The sequence below is a fragment of the Brachycentrus maculatus genome, unplaced genomic scaffold (genome assembly GCF_059751285.1).
Source record: "Brachycentrus maculatus isolate JH-2025_06_01 unplaced genomic scaffold, ASM5975128v1 h1tg000104l, whole genome shotgun sequence".
Classification (NCBI taxonomy): Eukaryota; Metazoa; Arthropoda; class Insecta; order Trichoptera; family Brachycentridae; genus Brachycentrus; species Brachycentrus maculatus.
Genome location: NW_028280858.1, coordinates 1677436 through 1705010, shown reverse-complemented (window position 1 = coordinate 1705010; position 27575 = coordinate 1677436). Strand labels below are relative to the sequence as shown.

The window sequence follows — 27575 nt, the reverse complement described above, 5'->3', positions numbered from 1 at the left end:
ACAACTTGCTAATAGAGGTATAGAAATAATCTAGTAAGTATTCACTATGAAGCATTATTATTGAAACGTTACTTCCAAGATTGAACCTAATACCACTCGCAAGTTAGTACAACGCGTCACCTAAGAACCTGACAATAACCTCTGATAAGAGTTATTAATATGTCGCTCACTCCTTTCAAGAACGTCATAAATCAAAAAACTTGTTTTTTCAGGAGAACGTTTTTAAAGTATGAAAATATAACACAATGTATTAAAAATAAATATTAAGCCACTTATTGAACGTTTCACTGTGCAACAGATTTTTTAGGTAAAACCTGAAGGTTTTTTCTCCATTTGAAAAATATTAAGTTTATTTAAGAAAATAATTAAACAATACATTTTCTTAAAAATGCAAAAACAACATTTTTTGCCCTGTAGCGGGTAAATATTAAGTTAAAAATATGCCTCTTTTGCTGGGATATAGTATATTTTCTGGGCATTCCGAAAACATGCACAACTGAAAATTGACGAATTTTGATTTATGACGTTCTTGAAAGGAGTGAGCGATGTATTAATATATGTATTCTTTAAAAATATATCTCACTAGAGACGAATGAGTATTTTGATTAGGGAATATGAAAGTCCGGGGTTTGACAAGACTTAGAACAACATGTTGGATGACTTAAGTGATCATTTTACAGTCTATGTAACTTTTACCATTTTTGCAAATATTCATTTATTCGTGCGTTGTGTTTTGGGTTCACAATGTTACCATTGAAATTCATTATTTTTTTTTGTAATTTCCCACTCAATCAGTATAAACCTAATCATTTTAAAGCACGGCACTATCTTAGCTGCCAAATGTACTAAGTAAGTATATTAATCTTGGAAGTATAAAGATAAAACATGTAATTAGCGATTAGCTTCGTATAAAAAATATTCGCCTCCGTTAGCTTACCGAATAATGTTCATATTCAATTTCTGTACGTAAATTCTTAAAATATATATTTAAAATATATATTTATCAATAGTAATGTATTCGGAATTTTTTCATTACATTTCTCTGAACTGGGTATTGGCATGGTTTCCCAAACTATGGTTCGCGAGCGAATATTGAGCGAGCCCTCACCGCTGTATACATGAATAAAAAAATAGGAAGTGATAAATGCGATATTTCATTAAGCTATTTATGCCCTTTTCTCTAAGACAGCTAAGAGATGGGTCCCAAAATTGGAAATTTTTGAGATGGATCTGAGCTCAGTCAACTTTGGGAACCTCTGAAATATTGCATACACGATTTCTTCCATTCCATCCATTTTATCACCAATACTTATTTCATTGGTTTGGATACAATAATATATATATGTCGCTCACTCCTTTCAAGAACGTCATAAATCAACAAACTCGATTTTTCAGGAGAACGTTTTTAAAGTTTAAAAATATAATACAATATATTAAAAATAAATATCAAGCCACGTATTGAACTTTTTACAGTGCAACAGATCTTTTTAGGTAAAACCTGATGGTTTTTTTCTCCATTTTAAAAATATTTAGTATATTAAAAAAAATAATTAAACAATACCTTTTCTTCATAATGCAAAAACTACACTTTCTGCCCTGTAGCGGGTAAATATTATGTTTAAAATATGCCTCTTTTGCTGAGATATAGTACATTTTCTGGCCATTCCGAAAACATGCACAACTAAAAATTGACTATTTTTAATTTATGACGTTCTTGAAAGGAGTGAGCGATGTACATAAGTTGCTATCTGCAATTCTATTGGAGTTGATTTTTGGTTTTGGGATATATTTTTCATTACTTAAATATAATGTAAAATGTCTTTGTTATTCTATATATAAACTGCGCCAAATACTAAATACGAAACGCATATATAAGTATAGATTAAAAAAAAGTTTATGAATAATGGTATAAATGCATACATTTTGTAAACTTAAAATAATGAATATTCTTCAGATAATAAGCATTAACCTTATGATTTTCCATATTATAACTTACACAATAATTTTGTTATAAAATCACTATAAATTATTATTACTTAACTATAATGTCGACCGGTTTCGAAGCAAAAAACACTAATTAATACTTAAAACTATCTAGTTGACAAAAATTAAAATATATGATAATCAACTCACCTCGAGGAAGAAGCTGTTTGCTTCGAAACGGCTCCACATTGTATATAAGTTATGATAAGATATAAAACAACAAAAAAATATTAAGTTGTAATATATAATATTAATAAAAAGTTTAATCATAATAGTGACAATTTCAAGAGAAAGTATGGGGTCTGATATCATTATTACCTCACTTATTATAAAGATATTAATATTATCTACTAATATTTTTCCGTATACAAGGTACCTAATACCTTTTCAATGTATAAATACAAATTCGGAATTCGGTCAAGAATTTTCACAGGTCGAATCAGTTTAACGAAATTTCGGCAGCAAAAAGCTGAAAATCTGTTTTATTTAATTATTATATCATTTTCTCTCTCATTAAAATTACTAGCTTCATTTTTGCTACAATATTTTGCACACATATTGGTTTCGAAAGGCTTATAAAATTGATTACAATATATCGGTAGTGTAAAGGCAAAGGGGTATATCTTTCTCAGAGCAAATGTTACAGGAGAGCGAAAACAACCTTGTGAAATTAAATAACTCATTTGTTTTTTCTATTTTTATATGTACATGTCTTGATAAAACTAAATAAGTATTGCAACTACAGCCATATAATTTTGCTAGATTATGAAATACACTATTTTAGACATTTTGTGGAAAATTTTGACAAATATACACTTTACACTACCGATATATTCCCATTAAAACCTTTGTATTTTTTAAACACCATGTACTTTTATTCTGATTAGTATTGGACTACTTTAGTATAAAACGCTGGGCAATTCCTACAAGAGTACCTAGATTTTATTGGCGCTAATTCGGCCCCCATTACGGTCCCTTGCCTGGCGCGCTACAAAGGAATTTATTTCTTTCTGTAAACAGTCGTGGCACTTACCGACATTGGAACTTATTTACGTTGAGAGGAAATCGCTCTCGTAAATTAAGAAACATAGGTACCATTACAATTTCTAACTATTTTTTTTTTCTTAATCTGTCTCTAACCCTTATCCGCACCCGATGGTGCATAGGGCACTGCATCATATAAACGCAGCGTTATCTTGATCGTTAAAACTTGAAGGAAAGGTGATCAGCCATCCGCTTCAGGTTCCTGTCCAGGGTAATGTGGAATAAATATTAGAGTAAAAAAATCACTTATATTTATTTGACCTCCCCTGGGAATCGAACCCGGGACCTCCAGAACGGTAGCCGAGCGTGCTGACCATTACACTGTGGAGGCGGACAAAATTTAATCTGTAAAAATAAAAAATCTTAATCTGTACTAAAGAATATATAAAGGAAGCCAGGCATTTACGTCCGCCTCCATAGTGTAGTGGTTAGCGCGCTAGGCTACCATGCTGGAGGTCGGGGGTTCGATTCCCAAGAGGGTCAAAATAAATATTAGTAATTTTTCAGTCTAATATTTATTTAATATGACCCTGGAATGGTACCTGAAGCGGAAGGCTGAATGAAGGTATTGTTTAATTATTTTTTTAAATATACTAAATATTTTTCAAATGGAATAAAAACCTCTAGGTTTCACCTAAAAAGATCTGTTACATAGTAAAAAGTTCAATAAGTGCCTTGATATTTATTTTTAATACATAGTATTATATTTTGAAACTTTAAACACGTTCTCCTGAAAAATCAAGTTTTTTTTATTTATGACATTCTTGAAAGGAGTGAGCGATATATAATTTAATATAAATACCTGGAAGAGGGACGGGAGGGAGGAAAGGGGGAAAAGGGAAAGATCAAAGACAAATTATGTGAAAATTGGGACACACCATGATATGAATATCGACTTACTATGTACGCGATCTCAGTGCTGATAATGTCGAGTAGAACATATCGCTCATTCCTTTCAAGAACGTCATAAATCAAAAAACTTGATTTTTCATGAGAACGTTTTTAAAGTTTTAATATATAATGCAATATATTAAAAATAAATATCAAGCCACTTATTGAACTTTTTACTGTGCAATACACCTTTTTAGGTAAAACCTGAAGGTTTTTTCTCCATTTGAAAAATGTATAGTATATTTTAAAAAAATAGTTAAACAATACATTTTCTTCAAAATGCATAAACAACACTTTTTCCCCTGTAGCTGATAAATATTGAGTTGAAAATATGCCTCTTTTGCTGGAATATAGTACATTTTCTGGGCATTCCGAAAACATGCACCACTGAAAATTGACGATTTTTGATTAATGACGTTCTTGAAAGGAGTGAGCTATATCAAAACCACATACTATATTACCACAAAGTGACTGCCGAATCAATCAATGAACAAAATAGCGTGATTTATGTACATTTATTTTAATATCAATTACGATACTCGGATTTGTTTATTTGCCAAGCTTGATATTGGTGCATTTCTGAGTGAAATCTTTATACGGCTCATTATTTCCAAAGCCGCTTTCTCCGCGGCGCCAACACGGCTCATCTCACCGCTGATGAAGGCGATACAGCGCGCACTGGTGACACGGCCCCGGTGACGCTTTCATCACTCTGCCGGAGAAACGGCTTCCCTCTCACTCGAATAAAGAACCGAAACACCTAAGACGGGTTGCACCAAAGTGCCTTCATGAATATTCCGGTGCGTCAGAAGCGTAAGTGGTGTAAACGACTGCAAACGACGTTCATTAATATTATATTTCCGTAAATCCAATTAACTCGTGTCCGAAACCTGTAATTACAGGCGTAAACAAAAATTTATGCGCATTATTGCGTTATAATAGTGCTAACTTTAGTGAAAACGGGCGTAATTAAACAATTATACTGGGCGGAGTGATTGGGACCCAACAATATATGTATATATATAAATAAATATATATATATATATATTATATATATATATATATATATATATATATATATATATATATATATATATATATATATATATATATATATATATATATATATATATGTATACACATACATATACATACATATTTATATATATGTATGTATATGTATATATGAATAAGGAGTCCTGGTTCGAACCCTAATGTAAGTTAAGTAAGAAATCGCAAAAAACAGATGAAAGGAGACAGAATGCATTCGAAATGCGATCCACCTAACGAGCGATCATGATACACCCAGTTAAAAAAATACCGTGGAGTTATATGGTTTTTAAGGAGGACGTTAATTTGTGGAACAAAGTAATTCGTGTAGAACGCGTATCGTTTATGATATGTAGAAAATTACTAATCCCCTTCAACTAGGCTTCAAGGCCATAGAAGAGTCCCTGAACTACGTTATGAAAAAATCCTTCGCGATAAAATTTATTTCATATTTCATGATAGGTCATATCGTTATTAGACGAGTTATTATTATTTATTTTTTTATTCGATTTATGCTTGTAGTGTATTGTATTCACGAAATGGCACCGGCGTACATCTCTGAGCTCTGTTTAAATAAAACAACTTTGTTTTAACCACTTTTTATTGGTACACTTTATCCAACCGGTTTCATATTTTCATATGGGGTACGGAGTGCGTGGAAGTTTTTGGTAAGGGAAGGGTAATTAAGTATGAGTATTTCAATGTTTCAGAATTTAGTACATAAACCCTAGACAAGGTTCTTGTCGAAACCGGTTGGATAAAGTGTACCAATAAAAGTGATTAAAACATTATTAAATTAAAAAGTTGTTTTATTTTATAAAGTTTAAATACGTAAATTGTGAATCCCCTTGAGGTGATTTTTCACGAAAACAGCGCTGTATAAATTGACCATATTTATTATTATTTTTACAATTATTATACAATTTTTTCTTCTAAACCCACCATTTTTTTTCTTTGGGGGTCAAGGGATCTTGCATCCCTCATGTCACCGCGACCATGTCAAGTCTATTGTGACTTCCCCGTGTTTTACAGCTCACTGCCAAGACCTACATGAGGCATGTAACTCACGACCTGTCTTGGTGTGAGTTACATGACTCATGCCCACCCATGACTCAAATCCACCATACACCCGCAGCGGTTATAGAGTCCTGAAGGACTATTTGTCAGTTGCGCAGAGAGAAAGTTTTTCAAAATATTCCTAGGGAATACAAACTCTATTCGGATTAATGAGGGGGGAGGAGGATGTATGGACAAAGACCGGCACTTCGTCCCTACCCCTCAGCATCCCCTTAATACCTATTTAAAAAAATTAAAGAAAAAAAACTGTATTTACATAGTGTTACATACAATAAAAAATCGTAATTTTATGAAAGATTGACGCGAATATACATAACGCGCTTCTGTTTTGCGCCAATTTCCTCGCTGACCTCGCTCAAATCCGACATTATTGGCAATACTTTACAAAGTGAAAACTGATCGTGCACACGCGGACTTTATAGCGCTCTTAACGGACAGAGATAAAGAGTAGTCGGGATATATGGTAAATATTATGATTCTCTCAGTTTTCACTTTCGAAGCTTCGTGCGTCACATTACAATCCTCTCGTTCCGTTACGAGCTTGAAATTCTGACATCCGATCCGAAATACAGGTGCTAAATAATACCATTCATTCGTAATACCACCAGGTATACTCGTAATACTATACGTTATACATAGGCTAGCAAAATTGTTTTTAACACGTCCTTTTTTACGCGATTTGAACAAAATTGGTAATACATTTTGATTTAACTTGAATTTCAAAAGGTCCCTTGCATTCAGTTATATTAATTTTGATTTTCTCATAAAAATATGTACTTCTTTTTTAAATAATACTAGCTCCACCCAACTAAGCGTTACTGTGTCTTAATCCGGTTAAATAGAAAAGAAAGAAAATAGAAAGCATACATTTGTAATAAGTTTAATTTCACAATTCTTGTGAAGCAATTGAAATATGTATTAAAAATATATGAAACAGCGATGCCATCGAAAACATTGAAAATGCAAGTGAAGTTATGAGCAATGTTTAGCGTTACTTGTGTTGCTGTTACTTTCAACAGATGGCGCTGCCATTGCATAAAAACTGTATAAAAACATATTTTTACCAGTTACATGTATTAAAAAAACCATCTGCTTATTCGAATTGAATGTTGTGTCTAAGTTTCGAAGCAATCGCCGAATAACTGTAGATTTAAAGTTTTGAACAAATGAACATCTACGTTTTTGTTTACATACGAGTAGATGATTTATTTTAAGAACCAATTATCCGTTTTAATATAAAATTTGTTGTATTTAAAATATGAAATATACAGAATCAATATTTGAATTGATCTAGAAAATACTAGCCTATTTTCTTAATAAATGGACGCCTAGTTTTTATCCGCTGTTTTTTACCACGTGAAAATGGTTTGTATAAAAATATAAAATGTTTTCGTTTCCGTAAATTTTAAAGAACGCTTATATTTGCCATCTGTTTATCGTATCAATTTAGTCTAATTTGAAATTTGTTTGTATTTATTTTTTTAAATTTATCGTTCTAGCGAACAGAACATCAGCAAACGCGGTAGACATTGAGACCCTCGACCTAACACAGACGATAGCTAATTAAATTTCTTTTCGTCCGCTTCTGTAACAAGAGCCACCTCTCGCTCCTGACCTCCTGGTAAGGTCAATGTCGAGCAACTCACTGCATTGTGGTTCGTTTCCCGCGTCGGACCATTATTATTATTTAACCATTCGTAATCTTGTTGAAACACGTCTTTTTAGTCTGCTCACCCGGGTTTGACGTTCACACGACTGTTAGTTTATGTGTTTTTGTTTGGCTACTGGGAAACAATACACTTGTATATTTTTAATAGCGGTGTTTGTTCATTACGCAAAGTGCTTGAAATAAATTGTCTTGACGCTATGGCATATCTTGATACTTAACTCTACTCACAGATGACTTTATTCTTTTACAACATTTTGAGTGTGTCCAAATACTTGTTCACAAAATCTGGATTATCTCCAATTACAGGAGTTATTTTCATATTATTTTTTGACATCTCATCAAAGATGAAGTAGAATATGGAAGTCTGGGCATTTACGGGGCTGATGACCGTCATAGGCTGGTTTAAGTGATCACTTTACACACGTGAAGTTCTAGTGATTCAAGAACAAGGTTTCTAAATTGGTTCATATATATTGAACTTCCGAGAATTTGAGTAGTGTGGTTGTCAATAATGGGTAGAATTGGTGAATGTTACACGTGTGTAAAGTGATCACTTAAACCAGCCTATGACGGTCGTCAGCCCCATAAATGCCCAGACTTCCATATTCTTCTTCATCTTTGATGAGATGTCAAAAAATAATACTTTATTCTTTCATTAATTGATTCGGCAGTCACTTTGTGGTAAAATCTATCTATTTTTAATTAACGTTTTACTTAGTAAATACCACTATTTCTTAAAATCTACTGTGACACGTGTTTCGATGCATTCCGCATCATTTTCAAACACCGTATGTGAAGCTAATTCTAAATTTTAGAGTTGGGTCCTTGGGACGTTGAAGGTTGAAGAGGGGGTAGTAGCTGTTTCTTATTTTTATTAATTAATTTAATTTTTATTTTCATTTCTTATCAGTGGGAACATAGACAATAGGGGGAGGCTTTAGTCATTGTCATATTGTCATATTACTTTATTCTTATTATACAATTTGAAATTCATTGTAATATGTAAGCTACAACTTTCCTTGAATTAGTTGTTTGATATTATACCTAAGCATCAAACTGCGAGTTGTAACTTAAATTTGCCTTTGGAGTGTACTTGTTAAATCCGTATACATAATGCTTAACCCTCTGCTAGTGGACTGGAAGGTCTGTTGACGACAATCAACAGACCGGATTCTCCTGGAGTTTTACGTGGTTTCCTCCCAGCAATGAGCAAATGCTGAAAGTTCCTGATTGGACGACACTAGATTATCCCTCATGTTCCCAACACATATTTAAATCAAACATATTTATTTATTTATTTAGAAGAAATAAAAATCCACTTAATGATCTTTAAACCTTGTACATAATAAACTAGGTAAATAATAAATGCAATTCCCATCTAAAAAAACATATAGGTACATAAAAATCATGTTCGTTTGTTCGAAATTGCTTGAAATTAGCCGGCTCAGGAGTCGAAATAATCTGCGGGTATGTATGAGGAGATGCAAGAGCAAAGAGTAGAAGAGGCAAAGAATGATTGCAAACTCAGAATGGTTGGGCATTCTATTATCTCTGCCTAGTCCTACGGGGAAGCGGCGCGATAGCTAGTTAGTTAGTTGGTAATTAGTGATATATAATTGTCAGGAAAGCTCTTTGTGTACTACTCCCAAATACACATTTCATACTGTAGTGGCTGCAAGGCAACATAGGATGCTGAGTTTAATTGGTTGGTTACATCCTCTTATTATTTTCTTCATAATGCAACGTCCCGCTATCTCAAATGTTATTATTGTCGCTGTGTTTATAACCGTGAATTCGGGTCATTTAAAAAGTATCAGAAACATAATTTACTGTGCTTTAACGGGAATCATCGAATCGAGGACGCATCTTGATATCGCGCAATAATTTGACAACCGCAAACAGCATAACGTCTCGGTTACGGCGCTAACTGTAAATGTATTTTTGTAAAATCGTGGAAATCGTCACGTCAAATTAAGAAAACGTAAAGCGTCGCGAATCGAAACGGATGTGAAATCTCCCGCCAAACGGTGAAACTTGCGCATAGACAAACCATCTGTCAGCTAGTCTGTGGCAGATGGTTCGCTTTTTACAATGTAATTTTCGGTATGCAAGATATATAGCAGAACCTCTATAAGAACGCCGAAAATTTACCCTCTATTCGGACTAGTGGAGCGTTCGGATTACAGTATGTACAGAGAATCTGAAGGGTATTTTAATCAATTAAAACAAATATGTATTGTAAATTTTTAAATGTATTTATTCAACTTACGAAATTACAAATACAATGCTTAATGTTTAAAACGACACACAGCAACAGCAAACCAATTTACAACAGAGAAATTCATCACATAATCAAATACATGTAGGGCCGATGAACTCCGTTTGTATTAAGGTCCTTACAATATATTGCCTTGTCCTTACAATATATTAAAATAGAACCCAGTCAAGGATCTAAAATGAAACTGAAAAAATACTTTATGGAAATATTTGTGTTAGTGATTAGTTATATTTTCTCTTTTTTCCCTTTAAACATGCTTCTTACCTTATGTTTTTTATATGCCTATTTACTGTACCTTTGATTGCTTTGTATTATACATTAAGTAAATCGTCCAATTCGATTTGTTAAACGTCCAATTTGGTTTGTAAGGCGCCCAATTTGGTTTGTAAAAGTCAAATTTTAAGTCAAAATCCTGTAATGCGTACAATACTTTATTAGCGTATTATTCGCTGTTTTATACCGAAAATACCTTCGTTCTGACGTGCTGAATCGTCGTCCCTTTTTAAGCACATTGTCCTCCACTCTTAAACGATATTAAATTTAACGAATTTCGAGCATATGTGAAGCCGTTCTCAAACCATTATTCTTCTTCTTCTTCTTTTTCTTCTTTTTTTTCTTCTTCTTTTTCTTCTTCTTTTTCTTCTTCTTTTTGTAGATCCTAAGGATCTGTTTGTGCCTCCGCCTGTCGCTCTTGGGATGCTGACTACCAGCTATCTCTCCACCTTTTTGGAGGTCTGCCTGGAGGTCTGCGTCCTTCAGGGTTTCCTTGAAGGGTGATACGTGGAAATCTGTCTTCTGACATTATGTTTATATGCTCGTTCCAGTATCGTCTTCGTTGTCGTCCCCACCTGACGATATCTTCCGTCTTACACATGTTCAAAGCATTCCATTAGTGATAAAAATATGAGTTGGTCATACTTCTCTACTAAACATTATCGCTTGTACATGACGCATCGCATTTTAGATGACAGATGGGCCAGTCAGGCAGATGGATCAGTCAGGGCTTTCTGTATTCAGATCAGGAATTTCTCATATTCTGAATCAGAATAGCCACTATGTTTCTCTATTGGACCTGAATTTCCCAGAATCTTAATTACGAACACACAATATTTTATTATTATTTTTAATATAAGTTTTACTTGGTTAATACCACTATTTCTTAAAATCTATTGAGACACGTGTTTCGATGCATTCCGCGTCATTTCCAAACACCGTATGTGAGGCTAAGTCTAAATTTTAGGTGTTGTATCCTTGGGACGTTAAAAGATGAAGAGAGGGTAGGAGCAGTTTCTTATTTTTTTATTAGTGGGAACATACACAATAGAGGGGGGGCTTTGGCCATTTTCATATTGTTAATTATGAGTTTATCTATTGTTTTTTGCGTGGTATTCTAAGTAGCTCTACCAAATTATAATTAGCTATTGTTTCTCGACCACACAATACCCGCATAATGTCCCGGTGTTAAACTAAATTATTCGGTGTTAATTCTTGTGATATTGTGACACACGAAGTGACACTATTGCATTACGTTGTTTACGTCCTGATGATAAAAGCGAAAGTATTTTTGTAACGTTTAAGTGGCTACCTCAGGTTACCTGCATCGGCCGTAGTTAACCGGTGCGCATACCATGTAGGCAGAAAATAAATTAACCAATTACCTAAATATTTTAAGGAAAAAATAGTTTTAAACAAACATTTCTATGAACATAGTACTAAAAATATGTAAGGATAAAATGTAACTGCCAATTTTCTTAAAAAACAAAGTCGCAATATTGTATAATGTTAGGGTTTGAAAATGTGTGATGAGATGCCTAAATGTATGAAGAATGAAATGCGTCTGAAAATTAAAAAAAAAATGTTTTGTTTACTGTAAGAAGATGTAAATACATATATACATTAATAAGTATATTATGTAAATTAAGTGTAAAAATTAGTTTGTATTAAATGCAATATAAGCTAACTAAAGATATCGTAGTCGTACAGGAGAGAGTGACCAACTAACAAAACGTAAAATGTTAAAGGAGTGCCATTTAAGTCACTTTTCCTTGGCAAGAAAAGAAACATCAATGCATTTAGTCATTTTTAACAAGTCAGTATATTATACTTCCAAGTTTAAAATCGCTTTCGGATTTTTTCCAGGGCAATATTAAGCTAGTAAGATATCAAATAGTCAATAATCACGTTTTTGTAAAAAAAAATGCACTTGGTCACTTTCTCCTGTATCATGACTACGATATACGAAAAGAAGAAAAGCAGTGCCTATCCTTACATATGCGTGCTATAAAAACGCAACTAGCACTTACCTTACCATACTAAGAAGTACCTACCTTACCTTACTAAGAAGTACCTACCTCTTCTGCCTACCCTAGTAAGTAGTACCTAGGTTACGTCACTACCTACCTCTACTGCCTACCCTAATTAATTGTCTGCACGCCACTGCTTATATGTGTGTTATTGTATTATCGCATCACCTTCTGGAATTCCAAACTTCCTTTCAACATGCCATTCTGATTAGGAATTCTTGGAGTATTTCCAATTTTCACTTTAATGGGTTTATTTCTAATGCAATGTTCTCGTTGACGCAGTTATGGCCTTGATTTATGTTACTTTTTAATGCCCACCGTGTATATGCAGGCAAATGCATGTATTTTTATGTACACTGCCGACTCCAATCTTTTTCGTCAGTGTTTTGTGTATAAAAGATTTGGACATTTATACATATCGGCGGGTTGTATGAGGAGATGCTTGAATGTGGAAGAGGCGAAGATTGTTTCCTAAAACAGATTGGTGTGGCATTCTTTTGTCTCTGCTCATCCCTTTGGGGGAAGTGACGTGATGCTTAGTAATGTATATTATATATATATATATATATATATATATATATATATATATATATATATATATATATATATATATATATATATATATATATATATATATTTATATATATATATATATATATATATATATATATATATATATATATATATATATATATATATATATATATATATATATATATATATATGTATATATATTATTAAAAATAATAATAATAAATCTATATTCCTGCTTGACTAAGTGGTGGGTGCAATACTTAGTCAGCCATATATGTTATATATCAGTCTTAGTCGAAAAATTCAGATATTTTTTAATTGAAGCATATATATATACAACTTTCCCAAAATTATGTAATGTGGTTGACAATTGTTGGTAACGTTTCACAATGTATGTGTTTCAAGTGATCACTAAAACCAGCCGGGTCTTAAGTCCTATAAATGCCCAAACGCCCATCACAAAAGTCTCTTTGTTGAGACATCAATAAAAATCTTTATCTGATTTTTTTTTCTTAACATTTTACAATCGTTTTAATAGGAATAAAAAAGTAAAAAAAATAAGGAAAGAATGTAAGGCTGAGATAAGCATTATCGATAAAATTAAAAAAGGTGTGTTGAGATGGTTTGGACATGTGGAGCGTATGAGTGAAGAAAGAACAGTTAAACAAATTTATGGAGCGAATGTAGTTGGAAAAAGAAGCAGAGGACGACCGAGGAAAACTTGGCACAATCAGGTATGTCAAATACTTGAAAGCGGCCGGGTCAGGAGTCGTAATAATCGTCGGGTATGTATGAGGAGATGCATGAATGTAGAAGAGGCAAAGAATGTTTGCAAAGACAGAGTGGTGTGGCGTTCGATTCTCTCTGCCTTCCCCCGCGGGGAAGCGGCGTGATGATTAGTTAGTTAGTTAGTTAGTTTTTAAAAAAGTACGCTGACGGACATTTTATTTTAAAAATTAATTTTACCATTCGGCATGAACCGCCTCTCGCCAAATTTAGCAAATTTCGTTTTATCTGTAATCCCTCTGGGTTTTCTCGTGCGGCGTGCGCGCGAACGCGACCTTTTTATTAAATAAAATATCGCGGAGTTCAAAAGAAATCAAATAACCCGCGGCCGCGTCGAGAAATATTACCTAAAAGTTGTCTTAAAATATAACTCCGTGAAAGAAATAGATAACGTAATAAAAAGTCTTTGAATTACCAAAGGAAAAATTCACTATTTTATCTTTTATTCTGTACGTGAGCACGTATTACGCGTTCTTGTAATGTACAGTAAAATCTCGATATAACGGACCTCTGTTTAACGAACTTCGGATATAACGAACAAAAATCCGGTCAAATGTAGAAAAAAAGAAATTAAAACGTCCTGTTAATATTTATTATAAATGCTTAAATTCGATATACAATTGGAGGATATCGTGAGGTGGGGACGACAACGAAGGCGATACTGGAATAAGCACATAAACAGAATGTCAGAAGACAGACTTCCACGTATCGCCCTTCAATGAAGCCCTGAAGGACGCAGACCCCCAGGCAGACCTCCAAAAAGGTGAAAAGATAGCTGGGAGTCAACATATTAAGAGCGACAGGCGGAAGCACAAACAGATCCTTAGGATCTCCGTAGACTACACCTAGCCTGAGCAACAACAACACTGCTAAAAATTAAGTTATCAGTGGTAAGATCACATCTCGACGATCTAATAATATTTATTAATATAACTATTTGTCTGACAATGAAGTTCAATTATATTATACACATTTTCGTTCGAAGGGCGAGTTCGGATCTAGTGGTGAGGATAGCAGCGGACAGCAGCATAAGCGGGATTAGACGCCCAGGAAGACCACCTAAACGATGGAGGGATAGCTGGTCTTCCACCTCCCAGGAGCGGACCGTAGAATGACAGGACATAGTCCTAAAAAGAGAAGAAGAAGACATTTTCGTTATTTTAGAGAGTTAATTATAAAAATAAATAAAAAACAGCAAACTTCAAAAGCGCAAACAAAACTTGATTCGTTTTTCAAAGCAGGATAACCGAAAGCAAGCTCGTCGATATCAAACAGCAACGTCACCTCACGACAGAGGTGTCCGAAGATAATAAATAGAGTTTTGTTTGTGTTTTGTATTATTTACTTCACTACTTCAACCTTCTTCTTGTGTCATATATACAAAACCTCCCTTTTGAACTGTTCCCATATTTCAGTCACACTTTTTCAGTACAAGCCTGCCACTTTCCAAATGTCATCGGACCATCTTGTCTGGGGCCTACCCACGCTTCTGCGTCTTGTCCTAGGCCTCCAGTCAAACACTTTTTTCGTCCATCTATCTTCAGACATGCGTGTCACCTGACCTGAATCATGTATTTATATCTAAATACAGAGTTTTTGTTTAACTTTTTGATTTATTTTAAACCTATTTTTATATAACTAACTTTCGGCTTTAACGGACACCCTTCCCCCCAATTAGTCCGTTATATAGTGGTAGTACTGTACTGCGTTATTTTAATTATTCGCATAAATCCATTTTCGATTATGGAGGTGTGGTGACGTGTCCTAGATGATAAAATATTCATATTCTAACATCGTTACACCTGTTTATTCGCTGTGTGGGCTGTTATTACCACGTGTCTCAGTACTTGTGTAGATAATTCGCAATCTCTGTATTATACTGTCCAGTGATTCATGCTCGATAAATAAACGAGTGAACTGCACAGCTATCGGAAATTGCATTTTGATAATTGATGTATGTATATATTAATACGTCGTAATATTTTTCATAGTAATTAAATAACGAGCCACACAACGTGTGATACAGCGATTAATTATTTTGCAAAGGAACATTTTGTATCTCAAATATTTTCGCAAAACGCCCTCTGCCCTCTGAAATTAGTATAAGTTTTGCTATCATTAACTAATTAACTAACTAATCATCATGCTGCTTCCCCGCAGGGGTAGAGATAATAGAACGCCACACCATTCGTGTCTTTTCAAACATTTTTCGCCTCTTCCGCCTTCTTGCGTCTCCTCATACATACCCGCCGATTATTTGGCCCAGCCTTTTTCAAGTATCTGACATACCCGATCGTGCCAAGTTTTCCTCGGTCTTCCTCTGATTCTTTTTCCTACTTCATTCTCGTCATAAATTTGTTTTACCGTTCTTTCCTCACTCGTTCGTTTCACATGTCCAAACCATCTCAACACACCTTTCTTTATTTTACCGATAATGCTTATCTCAGCCTTGCATTATTTTCTCGATTCACCATTCGGACATCTATCATACATCGTTTTGCCGCATATTCGTTTGAGGTATCGCATTTCGACTGCATTACTTTCGCAATTCCGAAAAGGATTTCGTAACCATCGACACTTAAATATTGATTCTATATATTCTATATTTTTTTTGTACTAGTGACTTACCATACTCATTTTGTAATCGCTGGAATAAATTAATATGAGTTTTTGTATAGGCGTGGAAACACGAGACGTCGACTTAGTCTTTTGAATCAGTATAACTTAAATGTCTCATTACTCATTGCCTTTATGTCGCATCGTAAAATGACTACTCCAATCTCGACACATTTCGAAATGTGTACATTTGTATTGTTTCCAGAATAATAAAGGGAATCTTTACCACAAATTGTTTAGCAGAATTTTATCTTTCAAATACGCGTGAGTTTAAAGACCGTACACACGGTGTTATTCGTCACCTTTTGTGTCCTTAACAATGATACACGGAAAACTTTATTGTTTTACCGATATTCAATAAAAGACTATGCGGGTAAGTCTGTCGTTTCACGGTCTTTTTTAAAATACGTGTTTCGAGAAAACAAATATTTTTACTAGGTCTTTAGTTTATTTTGCTTTAGTTCTGTTCAAAATATAGATACGAATGTTTTCTTCTCATCATCTTTTGAAATATATATTGTACTTGTGTCGTCGACAATACAAGAAAATACATGTACATTAAGTGTTAACATAATTTTATCAACACCGAACGATATGTCATCAATATGCATAATTTTACGCTGTTTTTTGTTTAATATTCTCTACCATGTATCTAACTAACTAACTAACTAACCATCACGCCGCTTCCCCGCAGGGGTAGGCAGAGAGAATAGAGCGCCACACCACTCTGTCCTTGCAAACATTCTTCGCCTCTTCCACGTTCATGAATCTCCTCATACATACCCGCCGATTGTTACGACTCCTAACCTGACCACTTTCAAGTATTTGGCATACCTGATCGCGCCATGTTTTTCTCGGTCTTCCTCTGCTTATTTTCCCACTAACATTCGCCTCATAAATTTGTTTTACCATGTATCCACCATGTTAAAACTTAAATAGGTGTTTCTAAAACGGAATAATGAAGAATAAGCGAAAATGACGTCTTCACTGTCCTATTTCAAATAGATTATTCTTAAAAAATCGGGTATTTTTTTATATATATTCCAAGTAATAGGTTTGCGTCGTTTCTATCTCCGAGTTGTGGCATAGTAATTTTAACAATACATTATTATTGTTAACTCCATGGATCATTGTCGGATGAGTCTTAAACATATAACTGAGACTAATTTCTCAACTCTCAAGTAACTCTCTGTAAAATACGTGCAAGCAGACATGATAAATAAAAAGACCTCTTTCCGATTTTTCTTCTTCTCTTCTAACCCTTATCCGTACCCAGTGGTGCATAGAGCACCACATCGTTTTGACGCGGTGTTATCTTGATCGCTACTTACATGAATGTAAGGTGATCACTCCTGCGCTTCAGGGATTTCTTTCCGCATACTGCTACATAAAGGTTTAATGCTGATGTTTCCATTTTTAGTTTTTTTACGTTTCTTACAAAATAAATACACATTAGATTATAATGCTCCCTAATTTAACCTAAATCGATTTTGCCTTTTAAAGTACATTACAACAATTATTTTTATGGACTAATACACTTTATTTATTTCAAAGTGTTTTTTTTTCTAGCAATGTTTACTACATAATATACGAGTATAATAGTAGCTAAATAAATTATCCTCCTTCGTGTTAAAACTTCGCCTGAAAATTCTTTTTTTTTACTACACAGTACGGATTGTAAAAGGTAAAACACTTCAATCGAAAAATATACCGTGAATTCGCAGAAGTCGACGCAAACAGCTGGCAATAGAAAAATAAGAAATATTGAACAAACCACGGTATGGTATTGAGATATATAGTAGGCATTTTATTTCAATATACTTCTTTTAAGAGTCTTCTTCTCGAGTTTCATTTATTTTATTACTTATACATGATTAAGAACATTTGCAGAAAATGTATCCTTCTTTCAGAGAGTGATGAAACAGCTAACCAACTATTAAATTCATAGAATGTAATATCGCTCACTCCTTTCAAGAACGTCATAAATCAAAAATCGTCAATTTTCAGTTGTGCATGTTTTCGGATTGCCCAGAAAATGTAGTATATCCCAGCAAAAGCGGCATATTTTTAACTTTACATTTACCCGCTACAGTATTTTTTAATTTTTTTTTAATAAACTAAATATTTTTCAAATGGAGAAAAAACATTCAGGTTTTACCTAAAAAGATCTGTTGCACAGTAAAAAGTTCAATAAGTGGCTTGATATTAATTTTTAATACATTGTATTATATTTTTAAACATTAAAAACGCTCTCCTGAAAAATCAAGTTTTTTGATTTATGACGTTCTTGAAAGGAGTGAGCGATATGAGTGTGCCTTTTTAAAAAATTAAACACTTGTATTATACCACTCAATGAATTTTATTTCATTAAACACGAATAGTTTAAAAAAACTAACAGTTTTTTTCATCTACAGGTTTTACTTTTCACCGGTAGATGAAAACATCTGCTTGTTTTCAAAACTAGTCGTGTTGAATGAAATAAAACTCATTGTGTGGTATTATACAAGTGTTTTATTTAAAAAAAAATCAACATGTCATTCCGCAAAATTAATGCCGAATCAATAAATAATATATGAGTTTGTCTTACTAAATGTAATGGTTAGCGCGATTGGCTTCCGTTTCTAAGACCCTGATTTGATTCCCAGGGGAGTCAAAATAAAAATAACAGATTTTTCATTATGATATTTATTAATTTTTCACCCTGGATTGATTCACATGATGCGCAGAACTAAATTAAGTCAAAATTGAATGTTTTCGAGTTAACGTTTTTTGCCAGTACCCCCACGATACGATCTGCTTTCCGATTTTTATTTAACTGTTTTAGTGCCGAAGAGCGCATTAGCCCTTCTAGATAGTTCTATCGAAAAATGTATGACACTAAAACGGTTAAGATAGTTTTCTAGTTTATCTCCATCGGTGACGGTTTCATCACGCCATTAAGTTAGTATGTATAAATCAATTTTGGATGGGCATCCGAAACGTCCAACGGACATCTTGCTTCCATCAATTATTGTTTCGTGGGTACGCAGTGTAAATGGACGTATTCATGACCCACTTTGCTAACAGAAAATGGTAATCAGCGGCCGTCAGCTGGGCCCATCTTCGGCTCTAATGACCCGAGCTCCCTGAGTCGTTTGGGCGTGAGGACCGATGGCTGAATGGGATTGAGAAATCGCAGATTTTCATAATTTTAAGATCAGCAGAATGTATCTATTGCCTGACAATCTCGCAGATGATATTTTCTTAGCTCTTGATCTCTTATACAAGGTCGCTCTACCTTATGGAGGTTAAATATAATCGCTCTCGCTATTTAAATAGGTTTTTTATGCTCTTGAAAATTCGTAATCTCCATTTTTAAGTATAATTTATATATGAATGCCTGTTTTATCTAACATGATAGTATATAAACACTCACCGAAATTTTACTCTGACAGTTTCGAGGCGTACCCTTCTCTTCGTCAGGACAGTCACTACACTACTATTACTACGACTACCATCACACTGTCCCTCCGCAGGGGTAGGCAGAGAGTATGGAACGCCACACTCTTCTGTCCTACATACACTCTTCGCTTCCTTGACATCCATGCGTCTAGTCATACATGCCCTCCGATTACGGAGGGCATGTATGACTAGACATACATGCCCTCCGACTTTTGAGACCGCCAGATTTCAGGTCACTACACCAGCATGGTAAAAAAACGGATAGGTACTCATTTTCGGTAACATTAACTTCCTTATAACACGGATCATAACCGGTTTCAAAAAGTAGTTAGAAATGAAAGTCAAGAAGTCATCTTGAAGTTATCTACACTTTGTAGAAACGGGTTCGTAATACCAGCCAAGTCCCGTGTAATAATGTAATTTATTAGATTTTAGACTAACAATAACAAAAAATCTCATTAAAGCGATTTCAAGTCAAGAAGTCGTGTTGAAGTTATCTACACTTTGTAGAAACGGGTTCGTAATACCAGCCAAGTCCCGTGTAATAATGTAATTTATTAGATTTTATACTTACAACAACAAAAATTCTCAATAAAGCCAACTCATTATTTGCTTTATTTTGTAGATTGAAATAAAACAATTTAACAAATAAGTAATAGAAGTATTATTCTTTTTCCCTGAATTGAAACGACAACAACAGTTATGTTACATTTTAAATCCAGCTCTAGGTTCAAAGAAAAACACTTTTCTTTTAATGAGCTGTCGTTTCTGACACATGTTGTGATACGGGAAAATTCAGCAGTCGAAATGATTAATGGGGAAATATCCCGCCATCTGAATTTAGTGAAAAATGCTGTCATTGTTACATTCTCAGTCGGAAATACCAGTCTTTCCCGGTATACAGAAACAATGCTGATATTATACGAGATTTTTCTTATTATTATCATCTGTCTGCTTATACAAATAATTCTTTTTTCTCGTGAAAACACTTGTTTATTGTTACTAAATAATTAATTTCGCAGAAAATTCTAAGCGTATGTAAATTGCGATACGAAAAAAAGACAAACTTATGATGTTTACTTGTAATATTGTACGATTTGCATGATAAAATGCAATGATTAGTATTAGTTATTCAACGCGCATCTTCAACTGGTAAATTGTGTCATATTCTTCACTCTTCTTCAAACACTTATCCGCACCCAATGGTGCATAGGGCATTGCATCATATAAACGCAGTGTTATGATCGTTAACACATGAAGGAAAGGTGATCAGCCCTCCGCTTCACGTACCAGTCCAAGGTAGTAATAACAATAAAACCCTTATCCGTACCCTAATGGTGCATAGGGCACTGTGTCATATAAACGCAGTGTTATCTTGATCGTTTACACACGAAGGAAAGGTGATCAGCCCTCCGCTTCAGGTACCAGTCCAGGGTAATATTGAATAAATATTACAGTGAAAAGATCACTTATATTAATTTGACCCCTCCCCCTGGGAATCGAACCCTAGACCTCCAGTACGGTAGCCGAGCGTCCTGACCATTACACTACGAAGGAGGACATTATGTAACAATAAGTAACATTACATTATAGAAAGAACAACGATGTTCCAATATATAATATAATATTTGTCTCAGCGCCATCTAAAAAATAGCTGTCTAGTTCACAAATGTCAAATATTATTGACGTACGACGTCATTTGCAAAAATTATAACGTCTTCTAATAGGGTGATTAATTTTGTGCCACCCTGTACTACTCTGTAGTAATAATAATCTGTTCCGTCAACAAATCTTAATACAATAAATATTGTCAATATACTGAGGTATTCTTATCTATTTATTTGAATACAATCTAGATAATACTTATTACAACGCTATATGTTAATGTTTGTACATATCTATTCTTCGTTAAATCTACATAGTATTTATGATGTGGTCTGTAAATTAATATCGCCGTTTGTGAAATGTGGTCAAGGACTCTAATTACGAGGTTTTAAAGATATAAATTCACATTTAGCACACGTGGGAACATTTTCAAACTGTATTTCGTATAACGCCAACTTGAACTTCACGTCTTAAAATACAATATCTTGGAAAGCGAGAAAACATACATTTTGCTATTTATTTCATCGTGAATTGGTAGGGTAGAATGTGCGGCAAAATGATGTATGATTCATACGGTATGATAGATGTTCGAATGGTGAAATAAGGAAATTACGCAAGGCTGAGATAAGCATTATCGATAAAATAAAAAAGGTGTGTTGAGATAGTTTGGACATGTAGAACGAATGAGAAAAGAAAGGTATAACGAATATATGAAGGGAAGGTAGGTGGGAAAAGAGGAAGAGGCAGAGGAAGACCGAAGATAACTTGCTTGCATCAGTGTTAGCAATGGTCGTTGACGACAGTTCGCTCACTCCTTGCAACAACGTCATTTATCAAAAATCGTAAATTTTCAGTTGTGCATGTTTTCGGAATGCCCAGAAAATGTACTATATCCCAGGAAAAGAGGCTTATTTTTATGTTAATATTTACCCGCTACAGGGCAGAATTTTTTTTTTTTTGCATTTTGAATAAAAGGTATTGTTTAATTATTTTTTTTATGTGCTAAATATTTTTCAAATGGAGAAAGAACATTCAGGTTTTACCTAAAAAGATCTGTTGCACAGTAAAAAGTTCAAAAAGTCGTAATTTAAGCGTTGTTTTTAAACCTTGAAATCATTAAACAGAAGTGCGTTCCAAATTGGCAGTCCATAACACCGGCTTATGTATGTCCTTATAAGGTTCTGTTAAACTCAGGTCATTGTCAACAATCAACACTTGTCGTCTACCATAAAACCTGTTTAATTTTAAATGCACTCACTCTCCTGTTAGCATGTTCTGTTAACACACATATAAATCAAACGTGAACCTCAAACATTAGATAATTGTCTTCAGAGTGCGATGTATTTACGTTTAATGTATGTCTATAATATGATTATGAAATTTTTCTGAAAATATTTTATGAAGGCATAAAGCTGTCTATAATGAAAATTATAGACAGCTTTATGGCGTCCGCCTCCGTGGTGTAATGGTCAGCACGCTCGGCTACCGTTCTGGAGGTCCCGGGTTCGATTCCCAGGGGGGTCAAATAAATATTAGTGATTTTTTCACTGTAATATTTATTCAATATTACCCTGGACTGGTACCTGAAGCGGAGGGCTGATCACCTTTCCTTCATGTGTAAACGATCAAGATAACACTGCGTTTATATGACGCTGTGCCCTATGCACCATTGGGGTGCGGATAAGGGTTTTATTATTATATTATTTTATAATGAAAATTAACCAGCCGACTTTGCAAAAAACTGCACCGCCAAGATGTGACCGAGTTATACAAACTGCTGGGTTATCGAATGCCAAGTTTTCGGGACTCTACTGTTATTCGCTTGAAAATATTGATGGTACACGAGTAAATGTAGGGTGTTTTTTTAGAGGTTTGGTTTTTAAACTGGCAATTATTTCTACAGAATGTTAATTTGACAGTTGACAGTTGATTTGTACTCAGTACGTTTTGCCATTTCACCATGAATATACTGAATGACCATTGTGTCTGTCGTAGGTTCGGTGAATGGGCCGAAAACAATATCAGCTTGATCCTCTTTCAACGCATTTCGTTCACCGATAAGGTACATTTTTGGTTAAATGGCTATGTCAATAAGCAGAATTATCGAATTTGGAGTGGAGAAAACCCAGAAGCCATTGCCAATACGCCCTTACATCTATTAAAAGTCACAATTTGGTATGATTTATAGGCATTTGGAATCATTGGCCCATATTTTTTTAAACGCAACCGGACAGAATGTTACGGTGTATAGAGAGCGCTACAGAATCATGATTACTGACTTCTTCGTACCTCAGTAGAATGGCATTGATGTGACAGAGCTGTGGTTTCAACAAGATGGCGCAACATACCACACGGCGGGTGCCTTTTTCAATTTATTTCATTAAATTTGAATATGTATACCTCAACAAAAGAACACTACTAAAAATTATAATGTAATTATACTCGCTAAGCCCTAGGGATGTATGGAGATGCAAAAGTGAATGACAATGTAAAGGTGGAGACTGTCCGGAGCATTTCGTCGTAACGTAAAACGCTACGATGCGAGCATTCAGGCAGTCAGTACAGCGAGCCGAGCGCTCCATCCATAGTTTCGGATGCTCGCCGCGAGCGATGTTACAACATAATGTTACGACGAAATGCTCCGGTCAGTCTCCACCTTAAGAGGTTGATAGAGGTGTGTCAGGAATGGAATCTCTTTGTATCGAATACCTTTTTCGCTCACAAAAGAATCCATCAGCATACATATTGGCAATGTAACTTCCGTTATCGACCGTGTCGTTGTTGACTCTGGATTGAAGTCTGCCACTGTGGGTACGAGAGTGTTTGGGGGGGGCGAAATGGAAACATACCACTTCTTGTTGGTTACGAGAGTGTTCAAGGGGGATATGTAAGGTTTGAGAAAGATGTGGAAAGGACGGCGAATGCTGACAGATGTGCGGAAAACGATGTATGAATGGTAAAAAGTTTTGACCAATATCACTTTTCTGTTTTCGGTTGGTTGGAAGATATTGCTTCTTAGCAATAAGCCCGCCAATGTACATTTTTATTTGTTCGGGAATTGTACAGCTTTACATTTTAAAAAGTATATAATAAACAATAGTTACATTAACAATAATAAATATTACATTACATTAACAAAAATATTTAAATTAATAAAAATAAAGCCAATTAAACAATTCCACATTTATGTTATAATAACTATTAAAAACATTAAGAGTTAAGAAAAGAGTATGGTATAAAAAATAGATTTTATGTACATGAAGTTTAAAGAAGAAGAAGCGGCGTGATGATTATGTAACTAGTTAGTTAGAGACAGGCCAGGAATGGGAATAATCGGCCACTACGCATGAGGATATGCACGAATAATGTTTGCAAATAGCATTGTGGCGTTCTATCCTCTCCGCCTATCACTTTAGAGAAGCGACGTAATATTTGTTGGTTGCTTTTAAACTTATCTCTCGAGCATAATATTGTAAATGACTCATTGTCTTATCATTGTCAGGTACGTAAGTATAATACAATACTTGTACACCGCCATTACAGACTCACACCGCATTCAGTTCTGTGCCTCCGTTAAGGAATGTTGTAACGATAAAAACTTATCAGTTGTTTTCAGCGATAGAACAAGATACCGTTTTACAGATAGATTATCTTTAAATAATAACAATAGTGCTGATATTATTGTAATTTTATACACTTATTTGTGATGGTGGACATCTCTCGGAGAAAGCGTTCTTCCGATTTCGGGGATGCTAGGTAAGTCGATTTTCAACCACAATATAAACATTTATAAATAAAATGTAACTTTGTTTTAAAATCACTATAAACATATTATTATTAATTAATTATAATGTCTACCGGTTTCTAAGCTAAACGCTACGTCATCAAGACTGATTAATACTTTAGTATTCAAGACTGATTAATACTTTAGTATTAATCAGTCTTGATAAAGAGGCTGTTAGCTTCGAAACCGGTAGACATTATAATTAAGTTATAATAATATATTTATAGCGATTTTTAAAAAAAAGTTACATTTTAATTATACAATGGAAAATCAGAATGTTAGTGCTTCAAATATAAAGTATACAATATAAACACTTTTATTTTCGAATTACCTGACGTCCAAGTCTGAAATCTAACTCTGAAATCTAGCTACGGCTTATGCAACACCGCTTATCGTGACCCTACTCAGGCTTCAACTTTTTAAGTTTTATAGCCTATGCCTACTCGTGTCTGGATTTACTCTTTATGTTTAAGTTACTATAATTTCATGTAATTCATGAGTATATCCATATTGTAGGTATTCTAGGCAAAAAACACTCGCTGTCTTTTTAGAGGCATTGGTTCATACATTTCATTGATTCTAAGTTAGCAGTGAAGTTACTTAGGTGTATGATTTTACAAGTGAAAATGTTAGTAATATTTATAAAATGAAATAACTTTGTTATAACCACCTTTTTTTAAAGGTGGTTGTAAAAAAGTTATTTAATTTTATAAAGTTTATAAAATGTGCCACAAAGTATCTGCGGAAAACATTCAAGAAATGGCTAGTAATATTAGTATATAACCATCACCGAGATTTTTATGTCTACCAGTTTCGAGACGTACCTATCTCTTCGTCAGGACAATCACTACAACAGCTTGCAAACAATACTACTCGTACAATAATACATCATAGCACTATTCACACACTTACAACTATACAAAATGTTTATCACACGCGATTTTGGTCGGCCCGAGGACCAACATGCACTAGGGAACAAACATGCATTAAGAGCTAAGGACATGCACTAGGGATGTTGGTTAAAGTATTTCGGGTTTAAATTTCAAATATGATTGACGTACAACGCCATTTGCACAAATTATAACATCTTATATGTGTTGAGATGGTTTGGACGTGTAGAACGAATGAGTGAGGAAAGAACGGTAAAACAAATTTATGAGGCGAATGTTAGCGGGAAAAGAAGCAGAGGAAGACCGAGAAAAACATGGCACGATCAGGTATGCCAAATACTTGAAAGTGGTCAGGTTAGGAGTCGTAACAATCGGCGGGTATGTATGAGGAGATGCATGAACGTGGAAGAGGCGAAGAATGTTTGCAAGGACAGAGTGGTGTGGCGCTCTATTCTCTCTGCCTACTCCTGCGGGGAAGCGGCGTGATGGTTAGTTAGTTTTTTTTTATATAATTTATTTTAGCGAATTTTTCTTCATTCTCTCTTTCAAAATTGAATTATTTTACAAATGTCAGACCGTAATAATTTTATCGTAATGACCTGATGATGGAATGATTATTCCGAAACCGGTATTCACGAATTAGTGATTATTAAAATGGTATTACACAAAGTGAACGATGAATGATAAGGAGAGTGTCATATTCCAATGTCGCTGCGTACTATATTTATGCGCGATAAAACATTGTTATATTTTTAATTTAATTAAATATGTACTTATAATGTATTATTAGTAACCTGTTTGACCGCGTTTATTTTTATGATAACAGTGTTTAAATAATATAAACTACGTATCACTGTCGTCACTCTGCAGAACCTCAGTTGAACATTATATAATACATATTATTCTCGCGACACTCGCCACCTGTCATAATAATAACTAATGCAAGTGTGTTTGAGTACGGCAACCGTGTTCATCAAGTTTATAAAGTATTTACATAATATTTTGAAACGGTTTGATAACACATAGTACAGACAGCCTTGCCTTTTTCTATTATTCAACTACTTCGTGAGCTGATCAAATAATACTTCAATTTTAAACGACCCGATTCTATATATATATATACAAATTTCTAATACGCTATGTGTCAACATTTTTATTGAATTGCTAGCTCTATCCGGCCACGCGTTGCTGTGGCTCTGTCTGGTTAAATGTAAAAGAAAGAAATAATATAGCACACGTTTCTAATATGTTTCATTTCACAACGCTACTGACGCAAATATTTCTAAAATAATATAACAACTTTTTCTTTTTCTTCGCATATATGTTATACGACCAGCGACCGGGTATCGTCATTACCGGCATCATCAGACTGGTGCGAGGCTTAAGAAAATTGTTATATACACAACAAGGCAAGGGTTGAAAACCGTGATTAAATGTATTTTTTAAACCACAATTGTTGTGTTAACATATCGCTCACTCCTTTCAACAACGTTATATATCAAAAATCATAAATTTCCAGTTGTGCATTTTTTCGGAATGCCCAGAAAATATACTATATTCCAGCAAAAGCAGCATATTTTTAACTTTATATTTACCCGCTTCAGGGCAGAAAGTGTTGTTTTTG

At 34.2% G+C, this 27575-nt stretch overlaps 1 protein-coding gene across 6 annotated transcripts in view; it reads left to right on the top strand.

The window, feature by feature from the left end:
* Positions 1-27575, top strand: part of KrT95D (phosphofurin acidic cluster sorting protein KrT95D) — a 171416-nt gene that overhangs the window by 1509 nt on the left and 142332 nt on the right. The window contains exon 1 of one of the 6 annotated variants that reach the window (XM_088258854.1): positions 24822-25033. The exons of 4 other annotated variants lie outside the window; for them this stretch is intronic. In XM_088258854.1, the coding sequence (XP_088114980.1) occupies positions 24984-25033 (50 nt within the window). In that variant the 5' untranslated portion in view covers positions 24822-24983. Of the gene's footprint in view, positions 1-24821; positions 25034-27575 lie in introns of those variants that run through there. One more of the 6 variants, XM_088258849.1, reaches the window with a different exon arrangement.